At 41.0% G+C, this 16,977-nt stretch overlaps 1 protein-coding gene across 1 annotated transcript in view; it reads right to left on the minus strand.

Moving 5' to 3' along the window:
* The window catches only part of eno4 (enolase 4), a 193,883-nt gene that overhangs the window by 115,507 nt on the left and 61,399 nt on the right, over window positions 1-16,977 (minus strand). The window contains 3 exon segments of the mRNA XM_049601099.1: window positions 851-993; window positions 13,083-13,222; window positions 16,593-16,728. Coding sequence (XP_049457056.1) covers window positions 851-993; window positions 13,083-13,222; window positions 16,593-16,728 — 419 coding nt within the window.

Here is a 16,977-nt window from a genome sequence, read left to right on the forward strand (position 1 = left end):
GGGTCCGTGTAGCTCTTTGGAGTTAGAGGACAGGCAGAAACTCACTTTCACACACGTGTGGGATTTCACAAATGCTCGTCGTTTATTTTTACGTCCACTTAAAACACTCCAACCTTACCAAGCCCGGTTGTACGGCTACTACAATTCCACACATGAACACAATAATTGCCACACGTACTTACAACCATTACTGTTGTGTTGAGAGACATAAAGGAAAATGGGAGCACATAGGTGTAGTCCGACCAGCGTTTGGGTGCGCTCTCAACAGACAGAAATCATAACAAGTGCTGCTTGATGACGTTACTGTTAAGCGACACAGTATACATCATGTTAAAGGCACATTTCATATATTCGACTCTTACACGTTTTTTAAACAAATACATGCTAACATTATTAGCACAAAGCTATGGCATTTTACATTGTATATAGCCTAGCGGCCAGCGATCTTTCCCTATTCCCATATGAAACCTGGATAAGTCCCGAAGTATAAATCCCTGAAGGATAAGTCACACACTAAAAGTAAATACAAGCTCCATGTCCCCTGAGGGAAATGGTGTCAGTATACAGCGACAGACAGGAGGTCTGCGTCACTGTGATGCATAGGTACAATTCCAGGGAGGTGCATGTCAGGCTACGTCATAGGTCATGGCGTAGGCTCCAAATCGACGTGGAGCCTACGCCATCACCTACGCATCAATTCAAGGCAGAACTATAAATAACGTGTAAGGCAAACACACAAGAATGTTAAGGTACAGATTTTGGCTGCTGACGCAAGATTTTAGAAGTGGAGAAATTGTAATACTGATGCCAAACATTAGGCAGTACTGCTGAATGACTAGTCACTCCCTACCTTTATCAGTACTTTTCTTGGCTTTCATCTGTGGGGGTAGTGGAGAAGACAACACTCCCTCATGCTCACTGGGTGAACAACTTTCCTCCTTTTCCTTGTTCCGGACGTCTTTCTCCTCCAGGTAGCGGGCCATGAAGAAATTACTGCACAATAACAGAACACAAAATTAAATTTTGGGTCACAAAAAGAACAAGCTCTAAACAAAGCTGATCTGTAAAGAAGGTTATTCATGAGGCAAAAATTATACAAGCCACCAAATAAATGTAAGTGTTAAAGTACTAAGCACCTAATATGCCAACTAGAACACATGTGATCTCTCATGATGATCTTAGGTCAACCTCATTTAAAAGGGAGATGCCACAAGGTTCTGTTCTTGTTTTATTATTATTAATGATCTCTATAAATGGCATTATTGCTCCTGGACTAACTTATAATATCCATTTCTATGCTGATGACAGTATTGTATATATATGGATCTTCTCTAACTCAAGCTATGTCTACAGTCTGCCTTCAGTGTACTTCAGACATCTCTGCATAATCTCAAACTTGTGCTGAATGCTAATAAGACGTGTTTTACTTTATGATTTTATCCTACATCCATACATACAATGATCCTATATTTTAAGTCATCAAATGGTATAAATACCTGGGACTTTGGTTAGCAGTAGTCTCATATAGATAGTAGTCTTCTCAGGGGAAAACTGGTACAGAATCTGAACATAAAAATAGGCTTCTTCCTAACAACAGTAAAGTACGTTCTTCTCTCAATGACACAAAAAGCTTTATGTATGCTTAACATGGCAATATCATGTACTCTCATGCTGCCCATTCTACAGTTTAACACTGCCCCACATTTCATTACAGGTGATAGATATTTACTCATCAATTAATCAATCAATTTGTCACATTAAATCATAAGAATGTAATGTTAGGCAGGGTCTCCATTTGGGATCCTTGTGTCCTGAGGGTAGAGGCTCTTCCTGAGCCTCTCAGTGCTGCTGAGGGGGGCTTTTAATCTGTCAAATTTATAGACCTTGCCACATGCTCCTGGGATAGCCTTCCTGGAATTGTAGTTCCACTTTTTTCAATGTGTACTATAAAGAAGTAAGCTGGTCCTCACTAGCAACAAGAAGCAAACTACTCACTATGATTCAACTTTGTTCACGTCTCCCCAGAACACATGGGTGCAGATCTGATGACAACTCTGGGGGGGACATAATCAGTTGTGATTCTTTTTGTTAATTGCACGTGTGCAAATCATACCCACGGAGCGCTTGAGATTGCCAGCATATTTCACGATTTCATAGAGGCTCATCACCATCACCAAGTCATTCAAAAAGCACTACACAGAGAATCATATGCTTACCTTTACTGTTTATTTCTCTTAAACAGCCAATAGTACATGGAGCCAGCCATCACCCCCTTTTTCACTGCTTTGCTGTTAGTTAATGCTACTTATAGTTTCAGGGTCTCAGGCATGTTATATCCACTCACATTCATATCTCCCTCTCACAGATTCCCAGTTCTCCTCATCAACTTCCCTTTCTCCCAGTATATGGGACTACTGTATGTTGATATGGATGATTATCAGAACATGAGCCCCTAACTGAGCTTGGTTAAACTAACTGATCATGTTGGAAAATATATTTATAAAAAATATTTGTTCCACAATTTTCATTTATTTTAAAATTGTGAATGAGGAGTCAATTTGTGTTTTTCAGAAACTGGGTGGGGGCATGTCCCCACCGTTCCCCCCAGGATCTGCACCCATGCCAGAACACCTCTAATGGGAGGCACCCAGGAAGCATCCTCATCAGATGCCCAAAGTAAACCACCTCAGCTGGCCACTTTTGATGTCAAGGTGCAGCGGCTCCATTCCAAGCTCCCTCTGGATGTTTGAGCTCCTCATCCTATCCCTAAGGCTGATCCCAAACACCCTATGGAGGAAACCCATTTTGGCCGCTTGTATCTACGATCTCATTCTTTCAGTCACTATCCAAAGCTCATGGCCATAGGTGAGGGCTGGGACGTAGATGGACCAATAAATTCAAAGCCTTGCCCTCCAGCTCAGCTCCCTCTTCACCATGACAGTTGAGCATAGTGCCCGCATCGCTGCAGACGCCGCACCAAACCGCTTGTACATCTCATGCTCCATTTTACCCATATTTGTGAACAAGACCATGCGATACTTAAACTTCCTCCCTTGGGGCAGTACTCTTCCCCAATCCAGAGAGGGCAATCTACCAATTTTTGGCAGAGAACCATGGCTTCATACTTGGAGGGGCTGACTCTCATCCCAGCCGCTTCACACTTGGCTGCAAACTGCCCCAGTGCACGTTGGAGGTTATGGTGTAATAAAGCCAACAGAAACAGTATCAATTGTAAAAAAGAAAGCCAACCCCAGGTCTGTCCACTTGGCGTTTTGCCTCACGATATAGTGAGGCATTTTTTTCAGGGCTGTCAAATTTCATAGCTTCCTCTTAGAGGTGTGCTGCTTTCTGACTGGCACCTGGTACGTTTATATAATGTCCCAATCTCACCTGTGCCCAGCAATGTCCAAAACATAGCAAAATGAGAAAATGTAGACAGAGGACAGAGTTTCTGCAGATAAATACACCACCACACACTTCTAGTGGATCTTAAGGAGGATTACCCTGACGTGCTGACGTGCTGACGTATTGCGGTAAGCGAGTTGTGTCATTTCCGGTGTTTCTGTGACAGCGTCTCTGTACTGCTCTGGTGAATTCCACTAGCTTATTTGCTGCGTTGGAGGCGAGGCTTAGTGAATTAGAAGCGCAGCTCCGCACCATGGAAAACCATTCAGCAGCTGCGGTAGTTAGCCAGTCCCCTGTAGCCGGTGCGGAGCCACATAGCATAGCCTTAGCCTCTGCTAACTGTCCTCCGGTAACTCCTGTTCAGCCGGGAGGTTGGGTCACGATCCGCCAGAAGCACAGCTCCAAGCCGAAGCCCACGGCTCACCACCAGCCTGTTCACGTTTCCAACCGCTTTTCCCCACTCAGCGACACACCCGCTGAGGATAAAACTCTGGTTATTGGCAGCTCTATTCTGAGAAACGTGAAGTTAGCAACACCAGCGGCCATAGTCAAATGTATCCCTGGGGCCAGAGCGGGCGACATTGAATCAAATTTAAAACTGCTGGCTAAAGCTAAACGTAGATTCAGTAAGATTGTTATTCACGTCGGCGCAATGACACCCGGTTACGCCAATCGGAGGTCACTAAAATTAATATTGCTTCGTGTGTGATTATGCAAAAAGGATGTCGGACTGCGTAGTTTTCTCGGGATTCCTCCCTAATGTGACCAGTGATGACATGTTTAGCCGCATGTCTTGATTTAACCGCTGGCTGTCCAGGTGGTGTCCAGCAAACGATGTGGGTTTTGTTAATAATTGGCAAACTTTCTGGGAAAACCTGGTCTTATTAGGAGAGACGGCATTCATCCCACTTTGGATGGAGCTGCTCTCATTTCTAGGAACCTGGCAAACTTTATTAGTAATTTAAATCCCTGACAACCCAGAGTTGAGACCAGGACTCGGAGACGCAGTCCTAAACGCCTCTCTGAGCTTCTAGTTCAGTTACCCAGTCATAGTTTTAATAGTTTTATACAAACGGTGTCTGTCCCCCGACCACCTAAATTATCTAAATCTAAAATTAAACAAAGAGGAGTTGTGCATAACAACCTCATAAAAATTAAAACCTCTTCTGTGACAGAAAGACAAAACAGGAGAATTAAATGCGGACTGTTGAATATCAGGTCTCTATCGTCTAAAGCAGTGTTAGTAAACGAATTAATATCAGATAATCATATTGATTTACTCAGTCTCACTGAAACCTGGCTGTGTCAAGATGAATATGTCAGTCTAAATGAGTCCACTCCTCCCAGTCATAATAATACCCACATTCCTCGAGGCAGCGGCCGAGGAGGGGGAGTTACAGCCATTTTTAACTCTAGCCTGTTAATCAGTCCTAAACCTAAACTAGATTATAATTCATTTGAAAGCCTCGTTCTTAGTCTTTTACATCCAACCTGGAAAACCTCGCAGCCACTTTTATTTGTTATAGTGTACCGTGCTCCTGGCCCGTATTCTGAATTTTTATCTGAATTCTCAGAGTTTTTATCCAGTTTAGTTCTTAAATCAGATAAAGTTATTATTGTAGGCGATTTTAACATTCATGTCGACGCGTTGATAATGACTCCTGGCTACCGCTTTATCTCATTATTAGACTCCATTGGCTTCAGTCAGGGTGTACATGAACCTACTCATTGTTTTAACCATACCCTCGATCTAGTTCTGACGTATGGAATTGAAATTGATAACCTAAAAGTCTTTCCACAGAATCCCTCGCTATCGGATCATTATCTGATTACTTTTGATTTCTTTTTACTCGATTACACGCACCTCAGCAACAGTTACTATACTAGATGTTTATCAGATAGTGCTGTCGCAAAACTTAAGGAAAAGATTACTTCGTCGTTAAATTCAATACCAATACCTTCAGTAACAGAGGTTTCCCGTGCCGACTTTAACCTCTCCCAAAGTGATCATTTTGTTGATAGCACCGTAGGCTCGCTACGAACAACGCTCGACTCTGTAGCTCCTCTTAAAAAGAAGTTAAAAAAGCAAAGAAAGTTCGCTCCTTGGTATAACTGTCAAAAACAAATATCGCGAAAATTTGAAAGGAATTGGCGACAATCAAACTGAAGAATCTCGCTTAATCTGGACAGACAGTCTCAAAACTTATAAGAGGGGCCTCCGCAATGCCAGAGCAAACTATTACTCAGCTCTAATAGAAGACAATAAGAACAACCCCAGGTTTCTTTTCAGCACTGTAGCCAGGCTGACTGAGAGTCAAAGCTCTATTGAGCCTTGTATTCCCCTTAGCAGTAATGATTTTATGAGCTTTTTTAATGACAAAATTCTAACTATTAGAGGCAAAATTCATGACCTCCTGCCCTCAGATAGTACCTATCTAACCTCAGACACAGCTGTAAAATCTAATATATATTTAGATTGCTTCTCCCAATTTCTCTTCAAGAATTGACTGCAGTGATTTCTTCATCCAAATCATCAACGTGTCTCTTAGACCCCATCCCAACTAGGCTACTTAAGGAGGTCTTTCCTTGAGTTAACACTCATATATTAGATATGATCAATATATCCTTATTAACAGGCTATGTACCACAGTCTTTAAGATAGCTGTAATTAAACCTCTACTAAAAAGCCCACCCTGGATCCAGAGATGTTAGCCAATTATAGACCAATATCTAATCTTCCCTTTATGTCAAAGATCCTTGAGAAAGTAGTCGCAGACCAGCTGTGTGATTTTCTCCAGGATAATAATTTATTTGAGGAATTTCAGTCAGGATTTAGAGTGCATCATAGCACTGAGACAGCTCTAGTTAAAATTACAAATGACCTTCTGATTGCTTCAGACAAAGGACTCGTCTCTGTACTTGTTTTATTAGATCTTAGTGCGGCGTTTGACACAATTGACCATCAAATTCTACTGCAGAGACTGGATCACTTAATTGGCTTAAAAGGTTCTGCACTCAGCTGGTTTAAATCTTATTTATCTGATCGTTTTCAATTTGTTGACGTTCGCAATGAACCATCCTTACGTACTAAAGTTTGTTTTGGAGTTCCGCAAGGTTCTGTGCTCGGACCAATCCTGTTTACTCTATATATGCTTCCTTTAGGTAACATCATTAGAAATCACTCTATAAATTTCCATTGTTATGCGGATGATACTCAGTTGTATTTATCAATGAAGCCAGAAGAAAGTAATCAATTAACTAAACTCCATAATTGCCTTAAAGACATAAAAACTTGGATGAGCACCAATTTCCTGATGTTAAATTCAGACAAAACTGAAGTTATTGTTCTTGGCCCCAAACAACTCAGAGACTCTTTATCTGATGACATAGTTTCTCTAGATGGCATTGCTCTGGCCCCTGCCACTACCGTAAGAAACCTCGGAGTAATATTTGATCAAGATTTGTCTTTTAATTCTCATTTAAAGCAAACCTTAAAGCAAACCTCACGGACTGCATTTTTTCATCTGCGTAATATTGCGAAAATTAGGCCTATCCTGACCCGAAAAGATGCAGAAAAATTGGTCCACGCTTTTGTTACCTCAAGGCTGGATTACTGTAACTCTCTATTATCAGGTAGCTCTAGTAAGTCCTTAAAAACTCTCCAGCTAATTCAGAATGCAGCAGCACGTGTACTAACAGGAACTAATAAACACGATCATATCTCTCCTGTTTTAGCTTCTCTGCACTGGCTCCCTGTAAAATCCAGAATTGAATTTAAAATCCTACTGTTAACTTATAAAGCTCTAAATGGTCAAGCTCCGTCATATCTTAGAGAGCTCATAGTGCCATATTATCCCACAGAACACTGCGCTCTGAGAACGCAGGGTTACTCGTGGTCCCTAAAGTCTCCAAAGTAGATCAGGAGCCAGAGCCTTTAGCTATCAGGCTCCTCTCCTGTGGAATCATCTTCCTGTTACGGTCCGGGAGGCAGACACCGCTCCACATTTAAGACTAGACTTAAGACTTTCCTCTTTGATAAAGCTTATAGTTAGGGCTGGCTCAGGCTTGTCCTGTACCAGCTCTTAGTTAGGCTGACTTAGGCCTAGTCTGCCGGAGGACCCCTATAATACACCGGGCCCCTTCTCTCTTCTCTCTCTCTCTCGTATCCTATTACTGCATCTAGCTAACCCGGCCATTCTGGATGTCACTAACTCGGCTTCTTCTCCGGAGCCTTTGTGCTCCACTGTCTCTCAGATTAACTCATTTCGCAGCGGTGCCTGGACAGCGTGACGTGTGTGGTTGTGCTGCTGCCGTGGTCCCGCCAGATGCCTGCTGCTGCTGCCATCATTAGTCATTAGTCATACTTCTTCTGTTATTATACACATATGATTATTGTCACACATGTATACTGCCAGGTATTAATACATACTTTCAACATATTGTACCGCAGTAACCAGACCTATAACTATAATATTATTACTTTCATTAATGTTGTTGTACGCTACTGTCATTACCTGCATCTCTCTCTCTCTCTCTCTCTGTGTCATATGGATTACTGTTAATTTATTATGCTGATCTGTTCTGTACGACATCTATTGCATGTCTGTCCGTCCTGGAAGAGGGATCCCTCCTCAGTTGCTCTTCCTGAGGTTTCTACCGTTTTTTTCCCCCGTTAAAGGGGTTTTTTTGGGGAGTTTTTCCTTATCCGCTGTGAGGGTCTTAAGGACAGAGGGATGTCATATGCTGTAAAGCCCTGTGAGGCAAATTGTGATTTGTGATATTGGGCTTTATAAATAAAATTGATTGATTGAATTGATTGATTGATTACTTTTGTATGAGTCCAGACGGGGCATTCTACCAATTTTATGCAAAGTGTTGCCCCTTAACAAAAAAGCAACAAAAAAAATAAAATTGAGTATTCAGACATAGATATTTACAAAGATTATGTTATGACATATTCAAACCCAGGACATTAAATGAAAAAGTGATAAGCGAAATATATACAAAATCACCATTTATAGGGTACTTTTTATTGGGAAGTAGCTGTCCCCAACCCTGACCTCTAAAATGCAATTCATGTAAATAACCCTTAAAACATTTTTCATATTTTTTTCGAAAGTGTAATTTAAAACATCTTTGTGATTAAGTTTAAAGGAGCTATATGTAAGAAATATAAAGCAAATAGTCATACAATCCTCCTAATATGTCACAGAGACTAAGGAATAATGTTGATATAACATACTGATCTCACCAACAATATTAGTACAGCCAGAATGTTCGCATTTAAAAACAAGTTTTACGGTCCGCAAATCATGTTTATGTTTTGAATTTGTGAAGGCCTGTTGCGTCACCCACCGTTGTCTACCAGTCACGCAGTCAGTAGAGTCTCAGCATCAGTTACAGTTACGACTGAGCTACAGCAGCACAGCAAGCAGCATTAGCAGTGTCCCGGTACATAGTATTAGCAGCCGGCTCCTCATGAGCTGTATCCCGGCAGCCACGGGATACAGCAAAGGCGGAAGGCGTCCCTGCCACGGCAGCTGCCAATGGGCAAACAAATCAGTCTCAGTCTGTCCAGCAACCTCTAATCTGTAGGGGGGGGGGGCGGACACGACACGCAGAATTTTGAATTTGAGTGCAGTAACCGTTTTGGCCACATTCTTACATACAGCGCCTTTAAACAGAAGTTTTCATGTCCCTACCGAAGCACAAGAGTTTTAATGCACTGGTTGAGTCTGGATTTTGGCCACACCCCTGAATTTCTGAGAAGGGAGGTAGTACTGCACCTCTGTCCCAGATGGCTGCATGGTAAGTCGCTGACTCCCATCATTTTTTAAATAAATGTCTTCCAAAGTCTGAAAATCAGTGTGTAACTTTTAAAAACTGTCACTACCGAACACATGATCTCTTCAATTATGTAAAAATTTGGGGGGTTTATGCAAAATATTATGTTTTTCTGTGTGAACAACTCTTTAAACATGGGCTTGTTAGCCATGTGACTGCTAGCATTCTTTAGTTATCCTGAAAAATAGCTAGGATTGTCGCTACCGAAACAGTCACTGCGGAAACCTATGGTAAAGTTTCGGTAGTGACATGATCATTTCTGTAGTGACAAAATGGAACGGTCAGTAGTTAAACCCCATAATTTTGTGGTCCAAAGTCTTGCTCTGTTCTACTCTGCTCTGCTTTGCACTACTCTACTCCATTCTGCTCTGCTATAGTCTATACTCTGCTTTACTCTGCTCTACTCTATTCTACTCTACTCTACTCTGGTCTACTCTATAATCTACTCTACTCTACTCTATACTCTATTCTGCTCTGCTTTGCTCTACTTTACTATGCTCTGCTCTGCTATAGTCTATAATCTGCTTTACTCTGCTCTACTCTACTCTACTCAATACTCTATTCTGCTCTGCTCTGCTCTGTTCTTCTCTACTCTGCTCTATTCTGCTCTACTTTGTTCTACTCTGCTCTGCTCTACTCTAATTTTCTCTACTCTATTCTGCTCTACTCTGCTCTACTCTGATATACTCCGCTCTGCTCTACTTTGCTCTACTCTACTATACTCTGCCCTACTATACTCTTCTCTACTCTGCTCTACTCTACTATGCTCTGCTCTACTCTATAATCTGCTCTACTCTACTCTGCTCTACTCTACTCTGCTCTGGTCTACTCTATAATCTACTCTTCTCTACCCTACTCTATTCTGGTCTACTCTGCTCTGCTCTACTCTATACTCTACTCTTGTCTACTCTATTCTGCTCTGCTCTACTCTGCTCTACTTTGCTCTACTCTACTATATTCTGCTCTACTCTATAATCTGCTCTACTCTACTCTACTCTGGTCTACTCTATAATCTACTCTTCTCTACCCTACTCTACTCTGGTCTACTCTACTCTGCTCTGGTCTACTCTATAATCTACTCTACTTTGCTCTGCTCTGTTCTACTCTGCTCTACTTTGCTCTACTCTACTATATTTTGCTCTACTCTATTCTACTTTGCTCTTCTCTGCTCTACTCTGTTCTCCTCTATTATACCGAAACAGGACAGTCACTACCGAAACAGTGCAGTCACTACCAAAACACTGGGTGTTTTGTAAAAAATAAAGTATATTGAGTTATCAACTAAAGTATTATGATGCTAATCGGTTACATTTATGTTCTGTTTCATCAATTATTAACTCTGAAATTAATCTGATCAGTGTTATGCATTTTACAAAGAAAGACTGCATTTAGATTTTGAAGAATTCTATAATTTGAACTTGTTTAAATTTGTTAAAATAATTTTTATAGATTTAATTGTGAAAACCCTCAGTAAAAATTTAAATCTCTAGACAAGGGAAAGAACAAGCATAACAGGTTGATATTTTTTTTGTATAATATAATACTGTATGTTTCGGTAGTGACAAATTTTGGGAGAGGAAAAACATTCCAAAACAGCCTGAAAATACAATATAAAAATTTTACTTCATTTCGTCATTTTACTAGATATGTGACCTTTACATATGGTACAATATATATAGGGACAAGTTTTGGAAATAAAACATACAAAATTTCAAAATATTTCCAGCCTAACTTGGCACACATTTCGGTAGAATGCCCCATACATGTTCTTTAGGAAAATCCTGCATAGTGTTCCTTTAAGGATGCAGACTGAGTACACAGTATATTTTAGTCTAAAACTGCATTTTCCATTGATAAATAAAGTACTTTATCAATCTATCCAAACTAATGAACTACAACTAATATAAGACATTATATATTTGTTATTTCTGAAATATTTCCACTGCATGTAGTTCAAAATTTGAATCCATTACAAGACAGGCAGGGCAACACAAATATGGCATTGTTCACCCCAGCCCCTGTACTGATGCCTCATAACTCATTAAGCTTTTCTATTGGATCATGAGACATAATTCAGAAGCAAACCATGAGAGGGGTTAGTGCATCATGATGATATAATAGGCTACAATACAATGACAAACAAATGCAAAGCATTAAAGGACAACTTCGGTATTTTTCAACCTGGGCTCTATTTCCCCATGTGTATGTGTGCGTATGATTCATGGGTACCACTCGTTCTAAAATTGGTTCAGTATTGAGCCACGAAATGAGCTAAAATGGTAATGGGGGCAAATGCGTCCATATAAAAGTGTTTTTTTTCGCCACTGACCGGTTCAGATCGCCAGTGCCATCTCTGTAAATAGCACGCTAACTTAGCCTTTCCCTTACCTCTGGGCTGTGTGATGTCACAAGCTTTGCTCCACTGTGTCTGTAGCTCTCTCTACTCGTGGGACAGCCGTTTTCTTGAGGAAGAGGTGTTTCGGGATTGGATGTCTTCTCTTCTTCGGCTGGCAGTAGTCATCTTAGGAGAAGTGAGCACTGCAGACCCAATGGTCTGCAAGGCGCAGTGTCTGGAGAGGAGTGTTAGCATCCATTTGTAGCACAACTAGCCACAACTTCAGCATCTCGCCATCTGACAAAGGCAGCCTGTGAAAGCTGTACGGGGTGTTGCACGACATCCTGTTCTTGCGTTCGGGAAAAAGGCCCGTTTATTTGAGCACTCCAAAAACTCCGGTAACACTCCAGGGGGTAGCACGTAAAAGACTCCGTCTTCTGACTCTTCTAGCATAACACACACTTCACACACACATACTCATTTACATTACCAAGCAGGGACGCCTTCCGCCTTTCTGCTCCAACACTGACTGACAGCTGACTCCACTCATTCACACTCACCACTGCCCCAGGGCTGCTACCATATGCTATTTACAGAGATAGCACTGGCGATCTGAACCGGTCAGTGGCAAAAAAAAGCACTTTTATACGGACATATTTGCCCCCATTACCGTTTTAGCTCGTTTCACGGCTCAATACTGAACCAATTTTAGAACGAATGGTACCCATGAATCATATGCACACATACACATGGAGAAATAGAGCCCAGGTTGAAAAATGCCGAAGTTGTCCTTTAACCCTGGCATGACCCCATTCCAGGAGGTCAATGCATAGCTAACTATATGCAACCCCACTGGATCCTAATGCACAAAAACAAAGCACTACATATTTATTCTTGTTTGTTTGTTTAGCTTGTAGTTTTTGATTAAGATGACTGAACTCAAGACTAATGTGAATAACTATCAGTTAGAGTTGTTAACTTAATGAATTTCAGACTTCCAACATTTCTTATGTAATTTTACAAACCAAGGGTAATGTATTTTAAAATACAGTCTGCTCAGGAAGAGTCCTAGAACCAGGGAAGTACTGTATGCATGTTTTTTTCTGTACTGCAAAGCTAACTCATTAAACAGCCCCACCAACAGATGCAATGAATAAGACATTTTTATATAAATGAAAAATTGCAAGTATTTTGCTTTTCCCAGAATTTACTCTCACATTATAAAAGCTTTTCCAGCACCATTTATTACAAAGTACACCAAAATGTTCCACTGTAACTGAATAATTTAAGGCTAGCAATTTTTGGAAACAGACTGACCACCACAATTGAATATAAGACAACATACCACATAGTAGCCAACATGAAAAAAATATTTTGTACAAAGTGTGGACAAATATGAAACAACAATGATTATTACAAAAAACAGCACCAAAATCTGTTCTTACCCCTCCAGAGACATATACCTCAGATAGTAACTTGAAAAACATTGGAACACTACCTGAGAATATGGTCGACATCGGATTGATCACAGGGGTTTTGGCCCTTCAGCATGTTGTTCAGATGTTCATTAATCCACTGGGCAGCAGTCATCACATGGTCAGCTCTCTCCTGACTCTTCGCTCTCCAGTCCAGTGATGTCTCGTTACCAAGACAGGATAAAAAAATTCTTCAAAAGAGGAATATGGTATTTGCCACAAAATTGTTATGTTGATATGAGTGACATAGTTACAGATCCCCACTTCTCAAGATCCTCCCAACATATGCACAATTATTACATACACACACACACGTTCCAGAAAGTTCCAGTTCTTTTTTCTTTTTTTTAAACAAAGAAAGGAAAGGAAAAAAAGTTATAATAATAATAATAATAATCATAACAATAATAATAAATAAAAATAAAAGTGAAAAAAAGAAGAGAAGGCACAGAGTGAATTTACAGAGACAGCACATTTCTCGGTGTAACAAAAGTTGGGTTTGGGGGGATATATCAGGCGAAGAGGGCACAAGATATTACATTACTTTACAAAACAGGCAAAATGGACCATTTACATAGTTTCCAAGGAGTCTCTCAAGATCCTGGGATATGGAAGAGAATTGTAACCAATATTTAAATTAAAATGCATTTGCAGAAATGCTTTTTCATTTTAGGAATATGGCTGCATTATTTGACTCATAAATAAAATTAATAATCAATCAACCTATTTGCATTTTCATTTTCTTCTTCAAGACTGCACATTTTATGCCATAATCAAAAAGAAAACAAAGAGGACATGGCTATTTTATTTTCGTGGTCTGCCCCGCAAAATAGTGCCCATAATTCGAAAACGATTTGGCAATCTGAGCGGCGCAGGAGAGTGACGTCAGGAGCCAAAGTGAAGGGAATAGCGGAGCTGTATGGCGTAGGCCAACAGACCATCTGTCAGAGGATGCAAAGCAACGGATTTAGGTAATGGTAACAGGCTCCTTATTACTATTATTTGTAAAGGGACCGTGTTCACTACTAATGATATTTGTTGCCAATTGATGCTTTGTGCCAGAGTTAAAGCCTGATCATTGTTGATGTGACTGCTGTAGTGTAAGGCACACCTGGATTTATCAGTTTGGCCAATATCCATATTCACAGCAGCCATTTCGATGTCACTCACCAGGTACAGCTGATGATTTCCAGACCAAAGAGTGTTCAAAACTCACAATTATTCCCATTCCCACACATCTGCAGCTTACCTTACACACACACGTCCGTCTGGAGTAAAATCTAAATAATAATTTAATATCAATAAATCATTGCATACATAAGTAATCACCTTAAATATTTAGGCTAATATAATTTAGATCTGCCCTGTTAAAGTGTGTGTATAGCGCACTGAATGAGTGTTTTGTGCGAAGAGGACCTTAAATGTGAGCGCATTGTGTTTTCTTATGACAAGCAGTAATAACATTTTTGGCAATTTTACAGTTCTCTACAACCGGAAGAACTACGATCCCAAAAATTCCATTTCTAGAGTACTAGCTAAAATATGTGAAATTCAACATAATTATAAATTTACACATCTTGTAGGAGACAATCACAGAAAAGAAAAATTCAAAGATAAGGTTCAGTCCCGTTGTAGGTGTCCTTTTCTTTTTTAGGCCAAATCCAAAAGCATCTTTAGCCTAGTAAAGAGGGATCCTCACTATCGCTCTGCCAGTCAAGTTAAAAAAAAAAAAAAAAAAAAAAAAAAAGTTAGTGAAGGCCTGATAGTGTCAAAGTTGAAGTCTATGAAGCCTGAAGGTCAGCTGGATGTCCTCAGGGTCCCTCTGCCTCCTGCAGAAGGCAGATCTTGGTGATTGGCCTTTCCAGACAGATGGTCTTGGTCTTGATTCGTACCTGATGCACAAGTCCTCTTCTGTCTGGGATAGTTTGTACAATCCTTCCTGTGAGGGCTGTGAGTTTCGAGGTCCTGAGTCATCAACTATTATAACAGTATCTCCAGGAAGGACGTCTCACTTTACAGTAGACCATTTCTGACGCTCCTGCAGTAGAGGTAAGTACTCCTTGACCCACCTTGTCCAAAACAAGTCAGCCATGTACTAAACTTGTTTCCATTTACGAAAAACGTATATATCCTCCTTTTGGAGCTGACCTGTTGGCAACGATGGCTTTGTCTTGAGTAGCAAAAGATGGTTAGAAGTTACTGCCTCCAGGTCACTGGGGTCAGTAGATGCTCTGATAGTAGGACGGTTGTTGATGATAGCTTCTGCTTCACAAAGAGATGTGTGAGGGCCTTCCTCTTCAAGGTTCTGCACCTTCAAGATGGATTTAAGGACTTTCCTCATGAATCTTAACAATTTTTCTTACAATGATGTGATCCAGTGGGGAGGTTGAAAGTCCACTTAATCCCCTTTTGAAGGAGGATGTCATTGATTTGAGCAAGATTCCAATCTTCCATCGCCTTCCACAATTCATGCTCTGCTCCAACAAAGTTGGTTCCATTATCCAATCTTAATTCAAATATCTGTCCATGTCTTGCTGTAAAACGCCAGAGAGCATTGATAAAGGAATCTGTGTCCAATGATGATGCTATTTCAATGTGGATGGCCCTTATTGATAAACATGTGAAGAGTACTCCATACTTCTTCACTGTACTTCTTCCTCGCTTAACTTCAAAGGGTCCAAAATAATCTACGCCAACACGAGTGAAGGGAGGGTCATCTGGAGAAACTCTGTCCCAAGGCAAATCTGCCATCAGGTGTTGCCCAGGAGCTGCATGCAGTCATCGACAGACAATACACTTGGACAGGATTTTCCTAATGGCCACACTTGCACAAGGGATCCAATATTTCTGACGGAGGCTCGATAACGTGTGGTTGCAACCACCATGTCCCACCTCTACATGGATGTGCTGAAGGATAATGTCAGAAATATGAAGGTCTTTCGCTAGAATGGCCGGATGTTTTGATTCCTCGAGCACAGCGGCTCTACTCAGTCATCCTCCAATTCTCAGAACACCATCTTTAAGTACTGGACTGAGCTTGTAGATGTGACTGGATCTATTCACGCTTTCTCTCTTTTGCAGGCTGTTGAATTCATTTGGAAATCTCTTCCTTTGACAAAAGCAGATAATCTCCATCTCAGCCTTTCTGAGGTCCTCAACTGAAAGAGAACCACTTATCCGCTGTGAGGGTCCTAAGCACAGAGGGATGTCGTATGCTGTAAAGCCCTGTGAGGCAAATTGTGATTTGTGATATTGGGCTTTATAAATAAAATTGAATTGAATTGTCAGCCTTGGCCTTGATACTCTGCATCCCCCTTTTCATCTCCTTTTCCTGTTGGTCTTTATCCAAGCCAGACTGAGCAAGACACACTCTCCTGCTTCCTTTTCTGGCTGAGACCCAGTAGCAGGCTCTTAAACTTGAGGATCCAACCAACCATCCTCTTCAGACAGACCCAAGAAGAGAAATGACTGATCAAGTGGGTCACTGCATCCACCTCCTCTTCAGGCTGAACAGCATTCATCATCAAACTCACCTTGACCTCAGGGTCATCCGGGGACATTCTCTCAGGGCCATCAGGGTTCACTGGCCATTTCTCTTCAGGCCCAAGGAGAAACTGAGGTCCAAACACCCAGGTGTCTTCTCTCAGAAGCAGTTCCACCTTGGCTCCCCTGGAAGCCAAATCACCAAGGTTACTTGTGGTGTTGACGTATCTCCACTGAGATGGATTTGATACGCTGAGTATCTTTGAAACCCTGTTGGCCACAAAGGTTCGAAACCTTGAAGTTTCATTTCCGATGTACTTCAGTACAGAAGTACTATCTGTCCAAAAAATTGAGTCCTGAAGCTGCATTTGAAGCTCCTTTCTTCACATTTTTACCATAAGACCAGCAACCATGGCAGCCATTAACTCCATCCGA

The sequence above is a fragment of the Epinephelus fuscoguttatus genome, linkage group LG16 (genome assembly GCF_011397635.1).
Source record: "Epinephelus fuscoguttatus linkage group LG16, E.fuscoguttatus.final_Chr_v1".
Taxonomy (NCBI): Eukaryota; Metazoa; Chordata; class Actinopteri; order Perciformes; family Serranidae; genus Epinephelus; species Epinephelus fuscoguttatus.